General features: G+C 45.2%; 1 protein-coding gene across 9 annotated transcripts in view; it reads right to left on the minus strand.

The window, feature by feature from the left end:
* Positions 1–24,165, minus strand: part of phldb2b (pleckstrin homology-like domain, family B, member 2b) — a 51,836-nt gene that overhangs the window by 10,834 nt on the left and 16,837 nt on the right. For 5 of the 9 annotated variants that reach the window (XM_052483483.1, XM_052483486.1, XM_052483484.1 and 2 more), the window contains exons 5-11: positions 15,459–15,578; positions 12,571–12,755; positions 11,176–12,471; positions 3,257–3,628; positions 1,984–2,121; positions 1,706–1,843; positions 147–275 (exon numbers count right to left, since the gene is read on the minus strand). In XM_052483483.1, coding sequence (XP_052339443.1) covers positions 147–275; positions 1,706–1,843; positions 1,984–2,121; positions 3,257–3,628; positions 11,176–12,471; positions 12,571–12,755; positions 15,459–15,578 — 2,378 coding nt within the window. Of the gene's footprint in view, positions 1–146; positions 276–1,705; positions 1,844–1,983; positions 2,122–3,256; positions 3,629–11,175; positions 12,472–12,570; positions 12,756–15,458; positions 15,579–19,581; positions 19,642–20,192; positions 20,560–24,165 lie in introns of those variants that run through there. The other 4 variants (XM_052483489.1, XM_052483490.1, XM_052483488.1 and 1 more) reach the window with 4 other exon arrangements.

Genomic DNA, 24,165 nt, shown 5'->3' on the forward strand with positions numbered 1-24,165 from the left:
GGTGAAGAGGAAGAGCGAGACAGGAAGAGACCCTCCTGTAGATAAATGATAGGGGGAAGGAACAAGAGGATAAGGATGGGTGAACAGGTGGGGAAGGTGTGTCACAGGACATTTTTAGCAGGAGGTGTGTGTGTGTGTGTACTGACCCTGGTGAGCTGCTCCTGTAGGGGCTCCTTCATGGCCTCAGGACAGCAGTGGAGCTGGGAGCGCAGCTCACACACATTCTGAGACAGCTGCTCTACCCTAGCCCTCTCAGCCTGCAGCGACACACACGCCTGACACACACACACACGACAAGCATACAAGCACGCTCAAATGTGCATATGTACGCAGAGGTACAGTACACACACACACACACACACACACACACACACACAGGAATGACAAGCAGACACAGGACAGAGGGAGAGAGGATGGTAGCGTTAGTGGGAGTCGGGAGGCAGAGTTAGTTACTACAGTGTTACAGTGGTCAGGAAAGCAGAATGGACTAGAGGGCAGAGAAGAGGGAAGGACTGATATAGCTGTGGGTTGGGGATGATGAGGGTTATTATGAGAGGGAAAGGGGTCTTCAACACAGACCCCCAACAGTCCAAGACGTTCAGGCTGACCAGACACAGGAGAAACCAGGCTAACTGGCCAGACACAGGAGAAACCAGGCTAACTGGCCAGACACAGGAGAAACCAGGCTAACTGGCCAGACACAGGAGAAACCAGGCTAACTGGCCAGACACAGGAGAAACCAGACTAACTGGCCAGACACAGGAGAAACCAGACTAACTGGCCAGACACAGGAGAAACCAGACTAACTGGCCAGACACAGGAGAAACCAGACTAACTGGCCAGACACAGGAGAAACCAGGCTAACTGGCCAGACACAGGAGAAACCAGGCTAACTGGCCAGACACAGGAGAAACCAGGCTAACTGACCAGACACAGGAGAAACCAGACTAACTGACCAGACACAGGAGAAACCAGACTAACTGACCAGACACAGGAGAAACCAGACAAACTGACCAGACACAGGAGAAACCAGACTAACTGACCAGACACAGGAGAAACCAGGCTAACTGACCAGACACAGGAGAAACCGGCTAACTGACCAGACACAGGAGAAACAGGCTAACTGACCAGACACAGTACGTGTCAAACTAGTCAACTTTATTTTTGTCTTTCTCTCAACTGCTCGTTATCCATCTTCCTCTCATCAGATCTGTAATCACCAAAATGTGTAAGGGGAAGACTGTCTGTCCCCCCACCCCCCCATATGGTATGTGGTTCCTCTCTCATGTATCTGCCAGCTGTAGGGTTAATGAAACTCTCCGGAAGCAGGCCTGAACACGACCCAGAGGAGAAGAGGGTGTCAACACACACACACACACACACACACACACACACACACACACACACGGGTAGTGACCACTATACCCTGTTGTGTATTAACAGCTGTATATTTGGACCGGAGACTGCATGACAGGGATTTACACATACCAAGTCAGCTAGTCACATGTCAATCAATGTATCATTGGGTGTGGCTAGAGAATACATACTGCACCATGCTCATTACATATGCACACAGTGCTTATGACACCACAAACTCTTAGGAACTCCATATAGCAGTACACACACAGACACACACTCTTTCTCTCTCCCTCCCTCATGTTGCGTTGATCCCAGTTGCCCCAGTGTTATCACACAGTGGTATTACCGGAGTCTTCTGGTTCTGTGCCTGTTGTTCCATGTCAGACATCTTGGTGTTGAGTGTCTCCAGAGCATCTCTCTCCTGCTGCAAGGCCGCTAGCTCCGCCTGCTGCTCTGCCTCCACCAGGGCACGCTCCACCTCCACCTGGATGGAGAGAAAGAGGGAGTGAGTCTCTATCCAGCTCTACCTCTATTACCTCCTCCTTCCTCCCTACATCTCTCTCCACAATTTTTACTTCCCTCCATCCCCCTCTCTAGCACATCCCTCTCCCTCCATCCTTCTACCTCTCTGAGAGACTCATCCATCTGGTTGTCCAGTTCTTTGATCTTCTGTTCCAGCTCCTCCATGTTGTTCAGCACCTGGATCCTCTCCTCCTCCACACGAGTCACTTCCTGCCTCCGCTGGCCCTCCTCCACCAGCGCCTAAAGATGACGTCACACTCTCACAATGGAATCTATATGCTATGTTCTTTATTCACTGGTCCTGGAGAGCTACAGGGAGTGAATACATTTGTTTCCAGCCAAGAACTAACAAACCTGATTCCGTTTATCTAGCTCTTGATGATTAGTTGAATCATGTGTGTTAGTGCAGGGCTGGAACAAAAGCTACAGGTTGTCCTGAATGAGGGGTGAAAAACACTATGGTTCATAGAAAAGTTATAGGTATTAACATGATACTCTGTAGAGTACATTTCTGTTATTCAATTACTCACCAGAAACTATGCAGCTGTTCATACGGAACACACACACACACACACACACACACACACACACACACACCTTAGGTTGCTATCCTTAGCACTCTCTAATCTAATAACCAGACTTTAAATATCTCATGTGTGTGTGACCTCTTACAGCAACCACTTTTACAGTATCCAGCACCTCCGGGTTCTCACAGTTAAATAGAAGACTAATTCACAACAAACAAACAACTCTGACCTCTAAAACAATAGGTTGCTGTGGAGGTCTAAGAAGAAAATACATGTTTGAGAGTAGGGAAAATATAAATACAGTATGTGGACCTTAAATGGTAAGGAAAGTCAGATTCCAGAGGAGTTTCCACATCAGAACTAAGGAATGTACAAGGAGGGGTTGAGCCGTGACCATGGCTAGTGTGTGTTCTCTTCTGTTTACAGTGAGAAGGGAGCTCTCTTTCTCTCTACCACTCTCCTCTCTCTCATTTAGTCATGAGAAGCTACATTAAGCTGCATATAGCTTCATAGGCTGTTATTAAGCTTGATTAGGCCTGTGTAAGGATTGCCTGACCAGAGGTCTCATTAACAGGTTGCCAGGTGATAAACACTCTGCCTCCTGTCAATCATTTAACAAGGCTTAATTAAGCTTTACTCAGAGGAAGGACAGCAGTAGCACCTTATGTATCTGTGTGTGTGTGTGTGTGTGTGTGTGTGTGTGTGTGTGTGTGTGTGTGTGTGTGTGAGAGGCATGGAGGTTGGCTGAAAGAAGTACAGGAGAAAGGAAACAAGAGATCAAATATAAATGGGAGAAAGAGAGAGAGAGAAAGCAAAAGTGAGCGAGAGAGAAAGTGAAAAACTCTCACCCGATTAGTCCTAGGCAGGTGCGCGGTGAGCGAGGTGGTGGAGCTTCGTAGGATGATGGCTGGCGATTCTGCCATGTGGTCCCGGTGGCCGCTGCTCCGTCGCTGTCGGACTGGACGCTCCTCGTCGTTACCGTAGTAACCGTTCTCCGAGCCGCTACCGGCCCCATTTCCGTTCACAGTTGAGTCAGAGAAGACGGATTCTGACTCATCGTCGTCAGAGACCTGGAGTTTCTCTAGTTCCCGGTTGATCATCTGAAGGTCGGCTAGACCAGCACCGGTATCGACACTAGAACCAACAGTCCTCTCCCTGTCCTGCTCCGATCGACCCAGCTCTGAACACAGAGACAGAATGGTTTCCAGCCGCTGGCGTTCCTACAACACAGCACACACAGTTAGAAGCCCACACAAATACATACAGAGTTACACACACAGACATACTTAGATATATATGTACAGAGAGCGAGAGAGAGAGAGAGAGAGAGACGCACACACACACACACAAACACATGGATTCTTATCTGTATCCAACTGAAAGCCAAATACACAGATATTACCTGTGGAAGCATGGCTGCCATTAGGAGCATTTCTCCTCACAGACACTCCACAGGGCAAACAGAATTTTCTCATAGCCCTTATATTTCTCTCAGAGAATAACGAAAGCCCACAATAACAAAAACTAAACCTATAGCTAACTAACTAACTACTAGCGCTGTGCTACTGAACTAGATATAGAAATTCACAAAGACAGTGGGCTGCTATCTGCAATGCACTGCTGCAGGTGAGAGAAATTAGAAACCACATCGCCCTGAGAACTGAGTGGCTGCTAGCAGATACAGTGAGTGAGAGTGAGAGAGAGAGAGAATTCATGTATGTGTGTGTCTGTATGTGTGAGAGAGAAGGGGCAGCAGGGGGCTTTCTTGTGAATGTTATTGGCTCGGAGTCAGACTCTCCAACCGGAAAAGCCCAACGTATTACATACAACATTGGAAATATATCCCAAACACACAGGAGAGGGACTAGAAATACATCCCACATGCATACACATCTACACACACAAACAGAGGCCACTAATAACAACGGTCAGTCAACAAGTAGCAGAGTAAAGCAATACTCTTGTCAATTTGACTCCTGATTCAGTACTAATGGAGACAAACCGCTGTAGACCTACTACACAAAAGGAGGTGAAGCAGTACAGTTAATAACAGCAACTGGCTCTGGGTGTAACCTGATCGGATCACAAACAGCCCTGGCTCCCACAGGAGAGGATATACTGATATAGAAATGCAATCCTTCCTCTTCTCTCACCATCCCTCTCTCCTGATCTACACTCTCTCAGTCTTGCTCTCCCTCCCACCCTCCATCCATCCCTATTCACAATCTCCCCCTCTGCCCACCTCCATTTTCTCCCTCTCCTTTCCTGTCTCTACCCACCACTCAAATTCAATTTCAATTCCATTTAAGGGCTTTATTGGCATGGGAAATAGATCAACAAAAGTGAAATAAACAATAACAAATGTTTACAGGAAACATTATTCTTTTGAAACTTTTGTGAGTGTAAAGACATTTCAAATGTCATCAAATAGTTACAGGGGTACACACAACGCCGTCGAGGGTACGCCAAATAAATATTTTATTGTTTTTGTAACTTTTTTCCTTCACATTTTCAAACAGGACATTTATATTTTCCAACGGGGCTATACATTTGGGTGAGTTTTTTCTCTCTCGCCTGAGTAGCCTCATTTCACTGCCAAAAAAACAATTATACCATCCAGTGTTCAGTGAAATAACCACAATATCAAATACAGGTAGCCTAGTCAAATAATTAACATCCAATCACATTAACCGGTACTCTCTCGCGGGAAACCTTCACTCTTGCGAGGACTTTTAGAAACATGACCATTTGAAAAATAAGCCACCAGAGTTTTTGGAGCGAGAATAAAGATGACTTTAGAGTAGTAAGACATGTATCAAAGCAACAGATACCATTAATAAGAAGGGGCTAGAAGCGTCTTATAGGGTGAGCTACCGAGTGGATAGGACAGGCAAGCCACATACTATTGTGGACGACTTAATTCTTCCTGCTGCCGCAGATATGGCTGGGACAATGCTGGGGGAAAAGGCCATAAAAACTATACAGACAATGTCTTCATCAAACAACACTGTTTCACGACGCATCAGTGACATGGCAGGCCTCGCACAGCTCCTGGTTTATGTCTGTTACAGCTGGATGAGTCAAAAGACGTGGCAGGCCTGGCACAGCTCCTGGTGTATGTCCGTTACAGCTGGATGAGTCAACAGACGTGGCAGGCCTGGCACAGCTCCTGGTGTATGTCTGTTACAGCTGGATGAGTCAACAGACGTGGCAGGACAGGCACAGCTCCTGGTGTATGTCTGTTACAGCTGGATGAGTCAACAGACGTGGCAGGACAGGCACAGCTCCTGGTGTATGTCTGTTACAGCTGGATGAGTCAACAGACGTGGCAGGCCTGGCACAGCTCCTGGTGAATGTCTGTTACAGCTGGATGAGTCAACAGACGTGGCAGGCCTCGCACAGCTCCTGGTGTATGTCTGTTACAGCTGGATGAGTCAAAAGACGTGGCAGGCCTGGCACAGCTCCTGGTGTATGTCTGTTACAGCTGGATGAGTCAACAGACGTGGCAGGACAGGCACAGCTCCTGGTGTATGTCTGTTACAGCTGGATGAGTCAACAGACGTGGCAGGCCTCGCCCACAGCTCCTGGTGTATGTCTGTTACAGCTGGATGAGTCAAAAGACGTGGCGGGCCTGGCACAGCTCCTGGTGTATGTCTGTTACAGCTGGATGAGTCAAAAGACGTGGCGGGCCTGGCACAGCTCCTGGTGTATGTCTGTTACAGCTGGATGAGTCAAAAGACGTGGCGGGCCTGGCACAGCTCCTGGTGTATGCCTGTTACAGCTGGATGAGTCAACAGACGTGGCAGGCCTGGCACAGCTCCTGGTGTATGTCTGTTACAGCTGGATGAGTCAACAGACGTGGCAGGCCTGGCACAGCTCCTGGTGTATGTCTGTTACAGCTGGATGAGTCAACAGACGTGGCAGGCCTGGCACAGCTCCTGGTGTATGTCTGTTACAGCTGGATGAGTCAACAGATGTGGCAGGCCTGGCACAGCTCCTGGTGTATGTCTGTTACAGCTGGATGAGTCAACAGACGTGGCAGGCCAGGCACAGCTCCTGGTGTATGTCCGTTACAGCTGGATGAGTCAACAGACGTGGCGGGCCTGGCACAGCTCCTGGTGTATGTCCGTTACAGCTGGATGAGTCAACAGACGTGGCAGGCCTGGCACAGCTCCTGGTGTATGTCCGTTACAGCTGGATGAGTCAACAGACGTGGCAGGCCTGGCACAGCTCCTGGTGTATGTCTGTTACAGCTGGATGAGTCAACAGACGTGGCAGGCCTGGCACAGCTCCTGGTGTATGTCTGTTACAGCTGGATGAGTCAACAGACGTGGCAGGCCTGGCACAGCTCCTGGTGTATGTCTGTTACAGCTGGATGAGTCAACAGACGTGGCAGGCCTGGCACAGCTCCTGGTGTATGTCTGTTACAGCTGGATGAGTCAACAGACGTGGCAGGCCAGGCACAGCTCCTGGTGTATGTGTATGGATCAGTGGCGGGCCTGGCACACAGCTGGATGAGTCAACAGACGTGGCGGGCCTGGCACAGCTCCTGGTGTATGTCTGTTACAGCTGGATGAGTCAACAGACGTGGCAGGCCTGGCACAGCTCCTGGTGTATGTCCGTTACAGCTGGATGAGTCAACAGACGTGGCAGGCCTGGCACAGCTCCTGGTGTATGTCTGTTACAGCTGGATGAGTCAACAGACGTGGCAGGCCTGGCACAGCTCCTGGTGTATGTCTGTTACAGCTGGATGAGTCAACAGACGTGGCAGGCCTGGCACAGCTCCTGGTGTATGTCTGTTACAGCTGGATGAGTCAACAGACGTGGCAGGCCTGGCACAGCTCCTGGTGTATGTCTGTTACAGCTGGATGAGTCAACAGACGTGGCAGGCCTGGCACAGCTCCTGGTGTATGTCTGTTACAGCTGGATGAGTCAACAGACGTGGCGGGCCTGGCACATCTCCTGGTGTATGTCTGTTACATTTATGGGGGGTATATTAAGGAACATATCCTCTTCTGCAAACCACTGGAAACAAGGACAACAGGAGAGAATATTTTACTGGACAGCTTTGTGACATCAAATGGACTTTGGTGGTCAAGATGTGTTTGTATCTGTACTGATGGCACAAAAGCCATGACAGGGAGACATAGTGGAGTGGTAACACACGTGAGAACAAGAGAGCCTCATCAAAATTGCAACAAGCGGTTCTGTGAAAATGTAATTGAATCAGAAGCCACTGTCAGATTTCTGGACAGGGCTACGCTCAAGAGTTTCTTGCCTTGGCAAATCGCGCTGTTAAGACACGGATGCCCTTTGCAACCACGCACTTGTGAGAGTGGATTCTTGGCCCTCACTAGAGGTCGACCGATTAATCGGAATGACCGCTTAATTAGGGTCGATTTCAAGTTTTCATAACAATCGGAAATCTGTATTTTTGGACACGGATTTGGCCATTTAAAAAAAAAAAAAAAAAAAACAGACATTTTTTTTTAACTAGGCAAGCCAGTTAAGAACACATTCTTATTTTCAATGACGGCCTAGGAACGGTGGGTTAACAGATTTTTACCTTGTCAGCTCGAGGATTCAATCTTCAACCTTAAGGTTAACTAGTCCAACGCTCTAACCACCTGATTACATTGCACTCCACGAGGAGCCTGCCTGTTACGCGAATGCAGTAAGAAGCCAAGGTAAGTTGCTAGGTAGCATTAAACTTATCTTATAAAAAACAATCAATCAATCATAATCACTAGTGGACTACACTTGGTTGATGATATTGCATATAATCGATGTGGTGTGCATTCGTGAAAAAAGGACCATCGTTGCTCCAACGTGTACCTAACCATAAACATCAATGCCTTTCTTAAAATCAATACACAGAAGTATATATTTTTAAAACTGCATATTAAGTTAATATTGCCTGCTAACATGAATTTCTTTTAACTAGGGAAATTGTGTCACATCTCTTGCGTTCTGTGCAAGCGGAGTCGGGGTATATGCAGCAGTTTGAGCCACCTGGCTCGTTGTGAACTGTGTGAAGACTGATGTCTTCCTAAAAAAGACAGCCAACTTCGCCAAACGGGGGATGATTTAACAAAAGCCATTTGCGAAAACAATCACAATCGTTGCACGACTGTACCTAACCATAAACATCAATGCCTTTTTTAAAATCAATACACAGAAGTATATATTTTTAAACCTGCATATTTAGCTAAAAGAAATCCAGGTTAGCAGGCAATATTAACCAGGTGAAATTGTGTCACTTCTCTTGCGTTCATTGTACACAGAGTCAGTGTTAATGCAACAGTTTGGGCCGCCTGGCTCATTGCGAACTAATTTGCCAGAATTTTACGTAATTATGACATAACATTGAAGGTTGTGCAATGTAACAAGAATATTTAGACTTAGAGATGCCACCCGTTAGATAAAATACGGAGCGGTTCCGTATTTCACTGAAGAATAAACATAGTTGATAGTTTCCGAATTCGACCATAGTAATGACCTAAGGCTCGTATTTCTGTGTGTTATTATATTATAATTAAGTTATGATTAGATAGAGCAGTCTGACTGAGCGATGGTAGGCACCAGCAGGCTCGTAAGCATGCAAATAGCACTTTCGTGCGTTTTGCCAGCAGCTCTTTGCTGTGCTTCAAGCATTGCTCTGTTTATGACTTCAAGTCTATCAACTCCCAAGATTAGGCTGGTGTAACCGATGTGAAATGGCTAGCAAGTTAGCAGGGTGCACACTAATAGCTTTTCAAACGTCACTCGCTCTGAGACTTGGGAGTAGTTGTTCCTCTTGCTCTGCATGGGTAACGCTGCTTCGAGGGTGGCTGTTGTCGATGTGTTCCTGGTTCGAGCCCAGGTAGGAGCGAGGAGAGGGACGGAAGCTATACTGTTACACTGTAACTAAAGTGCCTATAAGAACATCCAATAGTCAAAGGTATATGAAATACAAATCGTATAGAGAGAAATAGTCCTATAATAACTACAACCTAAAACTTCTTACCTGGGAATATTGTAGACTCATGTTAAAACGAACCACCAGCTTTCATATGTTCTCATGTTCTGAGCAAGGAACTTAAACGTTAGCTATCTTACATGGCACATATTGCACTTTTACTTTCTTCTCCAACACTTTGTTTTTGCATTATTTAAACCAAATTGAACATGTTTCATTATTTATTTGAGGCTAAATGTATTTTATTGATGTATTATATTAAGTTAAAATGTCATTCAGTATTGTTGTAATTGTCATTATTAAAAATAAATAAAATATATATATTTTATTTAAATCGGCCGATTAATCAGTATCTGCTTTTTTTGGTCCTCCAATAATCTGTATCGGCGTTGAAAGATCATAATCAGTCAACCTCTAGCCCTCACTAGCATGAAAACTAAATACAGGTACAGCCTGTGTGTGGAAAATTATTAAAGACAGACTCTCCAATACAACCCAACATAGCAGAGTTATGTCCATCCTTTCAAGCACATCCTTCTCATTAACCTGTGTTGAGTCATTCACAATTGTTGATGAACAAATAAGGTTTTATTGGGAAGATGGATTAATAAAGAGCAAAATTATTGATTATTATTATTTTTGCCCTGGTCCAAAAAGAGCCCTTTGTCACTTCCCAAGAGCCAGGTTGTGACAAACACTCCCACTCATTCTTGTTTAATAAATGTATCATATAGTGTGTGTGGCAAACTTACAATGATGACAAAAAACAACATTTGAGAGTGTGCTGACCCTGGTGCTAGAGGGGGTACAGCTGGAGGTTGAATGTTTGAAGGGGTACGGGACTATAAAAGGTTTGGGAACCACTGCTCTAGTGCAACGGTGTCTAGATGGAATTTGTATTCGTGGTCCTGGCAACTGGGCCTTTTTTGGAACACCATTATTTTTGTTTTACTGAGATCTCCCTCTCTCCCTCACCCAGCATAGGAGCAGCTGGTGGAGAAAAATTCCCAATAGTGAAATCAGTAGTAGTGAAAGTTCTCCTGTCTCGCCTCTAGAGGGCAGAGTAGATCCAGAGGAGACGCATCTCAATAGTCTACAATAGTGAAGATGAAGGAGAGGAGACTAGGAGAGGAAGCTATTTTAGACTATTGAGATAAAGCCTAATTCTGTTGAGTGATTGGTGCATAGATGTGTGTTTCCAACATGTTTGTCTGTTCTCCCATGAAGGCAGCCTTTACGTCGCCAGGGGAAATACTTTGAGGAATGATCCTTTGGGAATATTCAGCACACCTCAGTTGTGGCTGCACGTCTTTATTTTGGACTTAGCCCTGTTTACTTTGTGTGTGTGTCAGAAAAAGAGTGCGTGTATCCACCTGCCCTATATTTCTGTTCTCCTAATACAATCTGGTTCTTGCCCACATCTGACAGTTCTTTTATGGGTTCCTAACGATCCAAACCAACCTAACTGTGCTGAACTGCAGATGGCCCCACTTACGGAACCACACACACAAAACCACAGAGGGCCCAAAAAAAGCCAGTGTTTTCCTCTAAACCGGACCCAACCCAGCGGAGGAGTAAGAATAGCTGAGCATGTTAACATAGGCTAGCAGCCAGAGGCAGTACTTCCCTGAGGGAACATGTGTTCGTGTGCGTGCATATTCATCTGTGTGTATATGCCCCAACAGTGTAGCTCCCGAAGAGTGTGTTAGGAGATCGAGAGGTCAGAGGGAAGATATCTGATTCCACCTCATAGCCTTGCCATTTCATTCAGATCTTTTTTTTAAATACACACACACACACACTACTCACCAGTCTCTCCACCTCCTGTTCTCGTAGTCTCTCATCTCTCTGGCGATGGTGGTAGTCAGTCAGTTCTTCCTTCCCACTCAGGGAGCTGATACTGCCACTCCTCGCCCTGAACCCCCCCGGTGGGGTCACCCCCGCCCCCAGCCCCACTCCTCCCTTCCCAAATGACTGCCTTCGTTCCCCTAACCCTGGCTCTAAACCTCCCTTCCCAAAAGACTGTCTCCGTTCCCCTAATCCCAAACTAGGTTCTACCCCTCCCTTTCCAAAGGACTGTCTTCTCTCCCCCAGACCGAACCCTGGTTCAAGCCCACCCTTCCCAAAAGACTGTCTCCGTTCCCCTAACCCTAGACCAGGCTCCAGGCTGCCACCTCTGTGCTCCCTCTCCCCGAAAAAAAGCTCTGGTCCAGGGGGGACTCCGCAGCTGGCTGGCCACTCTGGCTCCTGGAGGCTGGATGTGGAGCTGGTGGAGGTGAGGCTGAGTTTCTTGGCCACGCGGGGACTGGAGGAGCCCCCTGATCGGAACGGGACAGTCACGTCTGGAGGGGCCTGGGTGGGAGACTTTGGGGAGGAGAGGGAGATGGATACCACACCCTCACCTTGGTTCCCCTTGTGGTTCATGTTTTGGGCCTGGCTGTAGTTAAAGTTAGTGGTTTGGTTATGGTTGTAGTTACTGTTTGTGGTGTGGTTTTGGCTATTGTTGTGAGAAGAGTTACGTAGAGGTTCAGAGCGCCGCGAGGTCGGGGGGAGGGTAGAGAGCACCAAGGCTCCATTATCATGGGAACGTGGCGACGATGACAGGCAGAGGCGGGGCAGAGAGAGGCTGTGAATTCCTATCATGCCGCCTATCGATCCTGCAGAGTACTTCCTGGTTCGGTTGCTAGGTGTCGGCTCATGGTTGCCGTGACTTCGACGTCCCAGGCGGGGGCTGGAGGGCACGCTGGCTGCTCCACTGGTTGGAGAGAGGGATGAACGTGGAGGAGGAGAGGAGAGGCTCTCACCACCGGCCACTGAGTTAGAGGAACCTCCACCGTTCCACATCGACAACAGGGGGGAGGAGTTTGGGTTTAGTTGTCGTCGCCCGTCGCCAGGGGAGGCCAGCAGGCTGTCTTGTGATTGGTAGGATTGGTTCCGGGTCATGGAGGATCGGGAGGAAGGGGGGTCAGAGCGCCGAGAGGGGGAGGGAGGGACCGCGGCTTTGACTGAGAGGGGTGGGCGATCAGAGCCATAGAAACGCCTAGCCTGCTCTTGATAGGCTGACGACATCGAGGTGGGTGAGGTCACAGGCGTGGTGGGTGGAGACTGGGAAAGAGGAGAAAAGACATTAGAAGTGTAAAACCATGTCCATCTAGTGCATGCCTCAGTTCTGCTGGGGTTCGTTGAGAGCTACAGCTGTCATACCTGTGTCATACTGAAGTAGGAGGGGCTAGAGTCCCCATTGGCTCTCAGGCTGGTCTCCAGGGCGATCTTCTTTCGTTGTAAGGTGTCCATCAAATCACGGAGCTCTGAGGCAGAACGCATCCCTCTTGCACTGCCGGCCCCTCCCACCATCCCATGGCTGTAGTCACTACTGAACTTCAGATAGTCTGGGGGGAGAAGAGTTCAACTTTAAGTTGTAGAAGTTGCATGTACAGGAAACACATGGTATACACCATCCAACGAAATGCTTACTTGCAGGTTCCTTCTTGCCAATGCAACAGTAGATACAGGAGGAGAAAGCAGAGAATAATACACATAAAGACATGTTATTTGAAAGTGTCTTATCTTCACCACTAAGTGAACAGTTAAAAACCATCCTCTACACGAGCTCTCTGTCCATCATCTGTTTCGTCTGTTGAAGTCTATAGGTCTGAGGGTGTTCTTATTATTCTGAGAATATCTCTGTGTGCCTTCTTCTGTGTGGTTTTGGTCTGAGAGTAAAGGAGAAAGTTATATGGTGGTTGTACCTGCAGCTAAGTCTATTCATAGCTGGACTTGGCAGGATACTCATAACCCAAACAGCAGAGAGCTGCCAGTAAATGGCCTATAACACTGAGGGCCCAAGAGCCAACACATACAGACAACACACACACACACAGAACTCACTCACACGCTCCCACCTATTCTCAGATTTAAAACTAACACGCACGGTAGTTCAGGTCTCTAAAAGTAGCAGGGCAACAGACTTCCTGGGGAAATAGAAAACCTCTCAGTGGTCAGGAATTTCTTCAATCGCCTCTTGAAAATCCAAAGGAGAGGAAACCGAGTCATTTTATTCATCAAAGAGCGAAACAAAAAGGAGACAAGAAGGTTAGACATTTCACCCTGAGTAATGAGACTACTCTTTTACATACCGTCAAGACAGTAACGCACACATGACCTCCAAAACACACATAGAATCACTAAATATAGACGGACGTGTGCCTTGTGTGTACACATGTCCGAAGTGTGTTTACCTAGAAGTGTGTGTATACATGTACTAAATGTGTGCATGACCGTATGTATACTGTGTGCAGAAAAGGCCCATGAAGTTGTTGGAATAATCCTTTAATTCATTGCCACTTTACTCAGCTGGGCCAGGGGCACTTTAATTAGGTCAGGTGGAAATGTCCGACAGATCTCAACTCCATAAAAGGAGGAAATTGCCATCGCCTGATCTCGCTGCTTTCTCTTCCTTAACTCTGTCTGATCCAGAAGTTCTGTGCGTCCATGAATCCACCGACTCTGTTACCTTTCATCTGAATTATCTGTTGCGATCAGGGGTGTGGGCCATCAGTTATTGTTAATAGTTATTACCGCGGAGCGCGGCTTGGAGCGCACACTTCAAATCTATTATGTAATGTGAATTGTCAATGATCACGGCCCTACGGATCCTCATAGGCCAATTATGCAATCGATATGGTTAATATGTAATGAAATGAATTACCTGTACACATGAAGACAATTGAAAGGGTGAAATGAGAAACGTCATTGTTTGCTAACTGATCGACTTTGATACCAAACTAATGGGGATTATAGATTTAATAACCATTCACTGTTGGTATTCTTTCATGATTTATGATAAATAGTTAAGAGCCTAAATGACTCACGGATGATTACTATTGAGACGTATTAATGAACTGGCTTGTTGACTTCCCTAATTATGTTAATCATGAATGATTGTTATGACTTGATCTTTGGGATGAGGAATTTGATCGGATACATGTTATTTGTTTCCTTTGTTATGCAGCACAGACTACTCAGTAAATATACCACTTTATGGTTAAAGGATATCCTGCATCAGTCTCATCCATTCCTCTGTCACCTGACATGTGACCACCTGTTCACCTTCACTGTCAGTCATCCTACCTGTCCAGCTACCCACACAGATTCCACTAATCTTTCATTGTGCATGTCCTGTGTGTTTAGGTAAGATTGTGTGAGCGAGGGGTCCTAGTGTGTAAAGAGGGGGATAAATTGGGCAGAAAGCAGAAGACATCTGGTCTCGAGACGCTGTCAGAAACACAAACACACACACAATCACAGTAGACTCCATTAATAGACAGATTTTCCTTTAAGGTCTGGTTAATATCAGCTCACTCTAATCTTTTTAAAACTATTAACACTAAAAATGGTCCATGGCTCCTCGCTATAAAATTGAGTTCAGTGTGTGTGACCCCTATACAGATGTATATTTGTGTGTGTACATTCCTGCTGTCCAGCTGCCGAGACAGTGAGCGAGCAGCGATGATATACGCAGACACACACCATGTTCAAATGCAGAGATCAATCACCACGGTTACAGCAGAACACAGCTGCATCACCACGACGACAGCTATTGCCAGATGTGAAAAACATTCCACCCATCTTGAGAAGTGTGTTTTAGGTGTGTGTGTGTGTGTGTGTGTGTGTGTGTGTTTCTAACCCGGTGACTTGTCAAAGACCCTCTGCCTCAGCAAAAACATATGTATGAAGATATCCACATACATATTAAGAACCTAAGAATGCTTTAGTTTACATTTTAGTCATTTGGCAGATGCTAAGTCTCCTCTATACAGAAGGACTTACAGTTAGTTCAATCATCTTAAGATGGCTGGGTGAGACAACCACAGAGTCAAAGCAAGTACATTTTTCCTCAATAAAGCAGTTACACATGACCGTGTCTCAATCACGTACACCTGTCGTGGCGGGCTCCACCTGTAACTATACCCTAACACTGGGAGAGAGGAAGTGATATGAGAACTGTGGGACTAGGGGCTGATATGGGATCTATAGAGGGGGGACAAAGGAGAAGAGAGGTGAAAGAGGGTAGGGCCACGTGTGTGTGCTACCTGTGCTGTAGGCCAGAGGAGAGACAGGGCTCTTCTGGGGCAGCATGCTCTTCATACGGCTGGCCTCTTCTGGATGGTTGAAACGGAAGAAGTAGGATTGACCCAGACACAGAGAGTAACCTGGAGAGAAAACAGTCAGATAAACACACACTAAATGACAGAAGAAATAACAGAAGACAAAATAAATAATTCAACACAGTACATGTGTTAGACCTCCAGGTTCTCTGTATAACAGACAATCCATCTGCACCACACTCACACACACAGTCTGGGCCATTCCAGACCACAGTGTTTGGCCATCAATTAGGATCACAGAGTCAGGTATTAAACAAGACATCAGGGTCACAACCTGATAACTCTCTCCCTCTCACACCCACACACAGCAGTCATCCACAGCTGTCCAAATACCTCACAGAAAGAGGGAGATAAAGAATGAGGGGGGGGGGGCCCTTATCACTCTATTTCTCTCTTGAATGCAGTGGTAAGAAGATCCCCCCCGAGTGAAGGACAGAAAAAGAACACCATCTTGGCCATCTCTCTGCCAGCCTCAAACTGACCCTTCCACATGATCCAGATAAACAATTCAGCCACTTATCTCTGTATTAAACAATGCTGATGCTTGTAGGATTGATGTTTCAGGGATCCCTCCCAAGCAGCTTAAATATGGAGAAAAACAATGTCAAAATGACAGAACTGTTCCATCTATCTGTCTGATACCAGAGATACCTACACCCAGACAGATACCTACACCCAGACAGATACCAGAGATACCTACACCCAGACAGATACCAGAGATACCTACACCCAGACAGATACCAGAGATACCTACACCCAGACAGATACCTAAACCCAGACAGATACCAGAGATACCTACACCCAGACAGATACCTACACCCAGACAGATACCAGAGATACCTACACCCAGACAGATACCAGAGATACCTACACCCAGACAGATACCAGAGATACCTACACCCAGACAGATACCTACACCCAGACAGATACCAGAGATACCTACACCCAGACAGATACCAGAGATACCTACACCCAGACAGATACCAGAGATACCTACACCCAGACAGATACCAGAGACACCTACACCCAGACAGATACCAGAGACACCTACACCCAGACAGATACCAGAGACACCTACACCCAGACAGATACCAGAGACACCTACACCCAGACAGATACCAGAGATACCTACACCCAGACAGATACCAGAGATACCTACACCCAGACAGATACCAGAGATACCTACACCCAGACAGATACCAGAGATACCTACACCCAGACAGATACCAGAGATACCTACACTCAGACAGATACCAGAGAGTAAACCAAACCGGGGAGAGGAAAGAGAGAGCGAGCGAAAGAATGGAAAAATACACCATGGAAAAAATGTCTGGGCTAATTCTCTCTCTCACTCTCCTCTCTGTCCCAAAACCCCAATGTTAGGAGAGGGGGTAATGGTAATAGGGATGACGTGACTCCCTTAGAGGGCTCAGAGTCTGATCTGGTGTGTGTGTGTGTGGTTTTAACATGTAGCTGATGTATGCAACTAATGTGTGAGTAATGTGTGTGTGTAACTAGTGTGTGAGTAATGTGTGTGTGTAACTAGTGTGTGAGTAATGTGTGTGTGTAACTAGTGTGTGAGTAATGTGTGTGTGTAACTAATGTGTGAGTAATGTGTGTGTGTAACTAGTGTGTGAGTAATGTGTGTGTGTAACTAATGTGTGAGTAATGTGTGTGTGGAACTAATGTGTGAGTAATGTGTGTGTGTAACTAATGTGTGAGTAATGTGTGTGTGTAACTAGTGTGTGAGTAATGTGTGTGTGTAACTAATGTGTGAGTAATGTGTGTGTGGAACTAATGTGTGAGTAATGTGTGTGTGTAACTAGTGTGTGAGTAATGTGTGTGTGGAACTAATGTGTGAGTAATGTGTGTGAGTAATGTGTGTGGAACTAATGTGTGAGTAATGTGTGTGTAACTAATGTGTGAGTAATGTGTGTGTATGTGTGAGTGTGTGTGTGTGTGTGTCTGGTCATGTAAAGAAATATGTCTGACATGCTTCCCCCTTCCTGAAAAACTGCAAGTGTGTGAGTGTGTGTTTTTAGCTGAGGGTACTTTTCTGGGCTCGCTGTAGTATTTCTAGAGAATAAGCCAAGGACAGGACTAAGACCAAAACTTCTCATACCACACTGCTGAGTGTGACTTATTACACACACACACTTACCACAGGAAATAATACTCAAGACATAAATGTGAAATTCTGGTTTTGACCCTTTCTATTGAATTGAGAATGTTTTCACACAGGACTGTTTAGTCTATGCAGCTGGACTAGGCACTACACAGTAAACAAAGTAGGATGGGACACATTGTGTTGATTTGGCCCGTATCTTCACACATAAAGATCACACACATGCATCCCACAAGGTGTCCATGCATGCGACTTAATAAAAAATAAACAAATATGTTGTATTGTCACATACACCGGATAGGTGTGGAAGAAGTTGACTGGCCTGCACAGAGCCCTGACCTCAATCCCATCGAACACCTTTGGGATGAATTGGAATGCCGACTGCGAGTCAGGCCGAATCGCCCAACATCAGAGCCCGACCTCACTACTGCTCTGAATGGAAGCAAGTCCCCGCAGCAATGTTCCAACATCTTTTTTTCTCTTCCTTTATTTAACTAGGAAAAGTAAGTTAAAAACAACTTCTTATTTTCAATGACCTAGTGGAACACCTTCCCAGAAGAGTGGAGGCTGTTGTAGCAGCAAAGGATGGGAACCAACTCCATATTAATGACCATGATGTTGGAAGGAGATGTTCGGCGAGCACGTGTCCACATACTTTTGGTCAGGTAGTGTAGAATCATAGGATAACGAAGCTGTATATGCCATGTGTGACCATGTGTGACCATGGGTGTGTATAAAGACTGTTTACAGTCTCTGTTTAATCACTCACAGTACCATATGGTGTTTAGCATGACAGCAAACAGAGGAAAGGAGAGAGAGAGAACATCTGTGTGTGTGTGTGTGTGTGTGTGTGTGTGTGTGTGTGTGTGTAACAGCAGTCTTTCTTCATAAACTCAAATTCTTTGACTCAACTGTCTGCCAGTTTTATAGGACTGTTGCCCTTATTTGTTCATTACACTACATTCTAATTTCCTTTCTCCCAAAAACAACAACCACTCCAAACAACAAACACACAATCTTGTTTTTTTACAGATATCCCCAGCTACAAAGATAACCTCACACACTTTGATCTCACAGATGCCAGTGAAGAAGAAGACATCTGGTACCAATTTCTTCTGGTTAATCTAAATTAACCTAACACGGAACCACAATGTTATGGGAGGGAACCGGTCTATATTTAGGAATAAGAGTAGAATATGTGTCTATCTAGTTGCCAAATGTGGACCATTAGGTTATAATATTAAACAATTAGACCTTTATCCCACAGACTATATGTCACCCTGGCTGCTGGAGGGGAAGAGGAGGGTAGGTAATGGCCCCTATAACTACCAAATATGATCTTCCAATCTAGATCATTGGATTTGGGGGGGCTCAATCTTTTGGTCTGCTGCTTGGATGTGTTGAGTGGATCACAGCGGTTTTGCAGGGCCCTAAAAAAAAAACACTGCAAAAGTCAATGCATCATTCCTTCCTTGGTGTGATAACTGACACGATTACTGTCCCTTTGAAAAATAGGCCTACTATTGCCTAAAGTAGGATGGGAGGTAGAAAGAAAGTAAGGGAGGGAGGATGGATGCATTTGAACAGGGGACGCAGCTGGTATACATTGTTAAGCGTTGTCATGTCACCTGACAGATGCTGCCGCTTTCAATTACATGTCCTCTCTCCTTTATAAAACAAATAAAGTAACGAGACTAATCTTGACATCTTAAATCAAAGGCACTCTCAATAACCGAGTCCCAGGAAGGCAGATAAAGATTTCCTTTGGCGTCACTTCAGTTCTACTTTCTATGACTGCAGGCTGTTTTTTCTTGTCAAGTGAAAGACAACGACGTGATTGGTTGTCTGTGAACTACATACAACCCCCGAGGTGCGAGCGATAATACCATTCTTCACAAAGGGGACGCGTACGGTGCTGCTTACCTTGTTGACGTCAAGGTAGCCTTTTCAAATTTGATCGTAGGTCATGCAGTTAATTTCCCCCTGCAAACGTAGACAATATAAAAGACTATCTGGAAAGCATTTAAGCAGGAGGTTCTTATCTCAATTATACAATTTATGGTTGCAACAGAGCAAGCGTGACGCAAATGGTTTGCTGTTGCCTACCCTTGCTATAGTCCTAAAACGTTTAGCCTAATCAAGAGCAGCTGACAAACAATTCGCCAAACAATGAAAACAGCTGTATCATAAAATTAAACGTTTCCTTCAAGGAGCAATCTGCAGTTGCTTAATCTATTTTGGGAGTTCTGAATTAAACGAACCCATTGACTCTTGAAAAATATAACTTATTCTTAGTTTAGTTCAACGGTCGTACCGCATCAGAACCCAAAATATACGCTTGTTTCACTCCAATGTTTGTAAACAAACACTATATAGCCTCAACATGGTTAAAACTATACTTTTTATATGATGCATGGTCAGACCTTCTCGTTCTAGTCACAAAAGGCTACAAAACCAAATTGATGTACACATGCACGCGCACTCACAGGGGTCTTCCAATTCAGGGAATTTCTGAAATGAGGCTCTTTACTAACCTTTTTACAGAGTCCCATTCAGCGAATACAACTGCGGTATTTTCGGTTATTTCTCTATGTCTGAACAATTACCATCGCGTTCTTATCCTCCTTCAACCCAGTCCAAAGCTCCAGAAATGACTTGGGACTTCGGGGTTCAACAGATTTCCATCCAGATGGGGTTGAGGTAAGGAGCGCACCAACTCTCCAAAAAAAGGGGTGGTGACGCCTGCTTGACGCGAATAGACTGGGGTAAAAAAGCAAAACCCTCCCCTAAGACAGTTTACGAGTTCTGAATGAGATCAAAAGCAGCCGCTTGTAAAACCCAAAACTAATGTATTTGATTAAAAATGCATTTCAGTTCAGCTAAAACAGTCTCGGACCCCGTTCTCTGTTGGTTGGAACACAGTGGTTTAAAAGCCAGAGGTATTTGGTCCCCGCCCCCTTACTCTATTTCTTTGTCTACCTAGCCTACTTTTCCCTTCTCTGTGGAAACACCTTGAGAGGAATGTTACCAACCTCACATCTATAGAGCTCAACAGCTTAGAGGGAGAAAAGAACAACTCAAACTTAAATACATGTGATTTTTTATCAAAGCCATATTTTTCCAAATTCAGCCTAAATGTTTAATTAAATAACAACTTTGATCTGACACACAGAAGAACAGCTTCGGAAAACTACTCAATAGAGAAGGGGAAGGAAAGAGAGACAGTGGACTAGAAAATAAGTGAAAGCCTTGGACAGAATGGAATGAGGTAGAGAACTGTGATGAGAGAGAGAGACTGCATGGTATAGGGTGGAGAGAAAAGGAGAAAAACATCCACTCTGATATTTTCAGAGAGTGATTCCTCACAAAACCAGGACAAAAAAAGACCATCATTTTGGGGATTTTCACGAAATGTAACTCTGGAACATTGATATTCCCACGTAGAGTATATAGGCTATTATGTTCAAGAATATATAGACATTTGACTAATCAAAATGTGTATATTTGCTAATTCATGTGTTTTTTTATTCATAAATTAATGTAAGACATTTTTTATTGAAATCAAAATACTACCCATATTACAAAACAAGTGGTGACACTTCAAATGACCATTTCTGCTTAGTAGCACCTAAAGATCAAATTTTATAGTGTCTTAAAATACCACCTTGCATCCCACTGCTGGCTTGCTTCTGAAGCTAAACAGGGTTGGTCCTGGATGGGAGACCAGGTGCTGCTGGAAGTGGTGTTGGAGGGCCAGTAAGAGGCACACTTTTCTCAGGTCAAAAAAATATATCCCAGGGCAGTGATTGGGGACATTGCCCTGTGTCGGGTGCTGTCTTTTGGATGGGATGTTAAACGGGTGTCCTGACTCTCTGTGGTCACTAAAGATCCCAGGGCACTTATAGTAAGAGGTAGGGGTGTTAAACCCGGTATCGTGGCTAAATTCCCAATCTGGCCTTCATACCATCATGGTCACCTAATCATCCCTGGCTTACAATTAGCTCATTCATCCACCCTCCTCTCCCCTGTAACTATTACCTGGGTCGTTGCTGTAAATGTGAATGTGTTCTCACTCAACTTACCTGGTAAAATACGGCTTACATTTTTTTTTAAACAAAAAAAAGGTGGCCTGGGTAAGGCCAGAATTCCATAAATATCCCATATTTTATCAATTATTTCTCAATTATGCTTTTATAAACAAATGTCAAATATATGTAAACAATCCTTCCTCCAAAGGGACATTCTGCTCTTAAACGCGAGTAAAACCAAATGCATGCTTTTCAACCGATCGCTGCCTGCACCCGCATGCCCGACTAGCATCACCACCCTGGATGGTTCCAACCTTGAATATGTGGACATCTATAAGTACCTAGGTGTCTGGCTAGACTGCAAACTCTCCTTCCAGACTCACATCAAACATCTCCAATCAAAAATCAAATCCAGAGTCGGCTTTCTATTCCGCAACAAAGCCTCCTTCACTCACGCTGCCAAGCTTACCCTAGTAAAACTGACTATCCTACCGATCCTCGACTTCGGCGATGTCATCTACAAAATGGCTTCCAACACTCTACTCAGCAAACTGGATGCAGTCTATCACAGTGCCATCCGTTTTGTCATTAAAGCACCTTATACCACCCACCACTGCGACTTGTATGCTCTAGTCGGCTGGCCCTCACTACATATTCGTCGCCAGACCCACTGGCTCCAGGTCATCTACAAGTCCATGCTAGGTAAAGCTCCGCATTATCTCAGTTCACTGGTCACGATGGCAACACCCATCCGTAGCACGCGCTCCAGCAGGTGTATCTCACTGATCATCCCTAAAGCCAACACCTCATTTGGCCGCCTTTCGTTCCAGTACTCTGCTGCCTGTGACTGGAACGAATTGCAAAAATCGCTGAAGTTGGAGACTTTTATCTCCCTCACCAACTTCAAACATCAGCTATCCGAGCAGCTAACCGATCGCTGCAGCTGTACATAGTCTATAGGTAAATAGCTCACCCTTTTTCACCTACCTCATTCCCATACTGTTTTTATACTGTTTTTATTTATTTACTTTTCTGCTCTTTTGCACACCAATATCTCTACCTGTACATGCCCATCTGATCATTTATCACTCCAGTGTTAATCTGCAAAATTGTATTATTCGCCTACCTCCTCATGCCTTTTGCACACATTGTATATAGACTGCCCATTTTTTTTTCTACTGTGTTATTGACTTGCTAATTGTTTACTCCATGTGTAACTCTGTGTTGTCTGTTCACACTGCTATGCTTTATCTTGGCCAGGTCGCAGTTGCAAATGAGAACTTGTTCTCAACTAGCCTACCTGGTTAAATAAAGGTGAAATAAAACAAATAAAAAAAATAAACAATTCTATGGGTTAAATTGAGTAAAATTCACTAAAATAATGGTATTTTTTTGTCCTGGTTTCGTGAGGAATCACTCTGCTCCTGGCAGACACATGTTCAGGGATAGTGTTTCTGTGTGTGTGTGTGTGTGTGTGTGTGTCTGTCTGGTGCCTCCACATCATCATATTGATATGAGTCAGCAGTATGGTTTATAATCTCTGTTATTGGCAATACTGAGCAAACACAATATGCGTCTCCAACAAAACAGTCCAGTTACATCACTTTGTGTGTGTGTGTGTGTGTGTGTGTGTGTGTGTGTGTGTGTGTGTGTGTGTGTGTGTGTGTGTGTGTGTGTGTGTGTGTGTGTGTGTGTGTGTGTGTGTGTGTGGCTAACGTCTGTAGCCTGAGAGATTATCCTAGAGGATGTTTCCATTTCACGCTCTCTTTCTCTAAATCCCACAAGGTTCTCTCGCTCTCTGTTCCTTCTTCTCTGTCCTTACCATGAACTCTCCCATTCTCTTGCTCTCTGTTCCTTCTTCTCTGTCCTTACCATGAACTCTCCCATTCTCTCGACCTCTTGCCCTCTTCCATGGCCTTTTTGTCTTCTTATCATCCCTCTCTTTTCACACTAAGACGTTTTTCCACCTTTTCTTTGTATCTGAAAGGTATTGCAGGTGTTGTGACAAAAATCTCCCCCCTGCCAGAGCCCCCCCCTTTGCGTAAACGCGCACACACTGAATTCTTCATTGCTAAGACTTGCTTGCTAGTTTAGATTTCTTCACTCCAATGTCAGTTTAGCCTACATGTCACTGATGTTAGTAGCAGCATTTTTTATTTGTGTCCTTCAAGGCAGCTGTCAATTATCAAGTTAGGCTACGTTTCATTTTCTTTATGGCAGTTTGATCGCAGGGGAGGCACTAGTAATGTCTGCAGTTTTCGGTTTGGCTATTTGTTTCAAGTGTATTGGTCTATAAATACATCTCTTTGCCAAAACTTGTCATCTCTCCCATTTCTTATTCGACTAGTAGTTGTTCTGAAATGTTTATTGCGTGCCTACATTTTAATCCCTCTATGTTTAATATAACATCCATACATATTCACGTTGGTTGCCTATCTTGACGTGAAGTGTGTTCTATAGAAAGTATTTGACTCCGATG

The sequence above is a fragment of the Oncorhynchus keta genome, chromosome 28 (assembly GCF_023373465.1).
Source record: "Oncorhynchus keta strain PuntledgeMale-10-30-2019 chromosome 28, Oket_V2, whole genome shotgun sequence".
Classification (NCBI taxonomy): domain Eukaryota; kingdom Metazoa; phylum Chordata; class Actinopteri; order Salmoniformes; family Salmonidae; genus Oncorhynchus; species Oncorhynchus keta.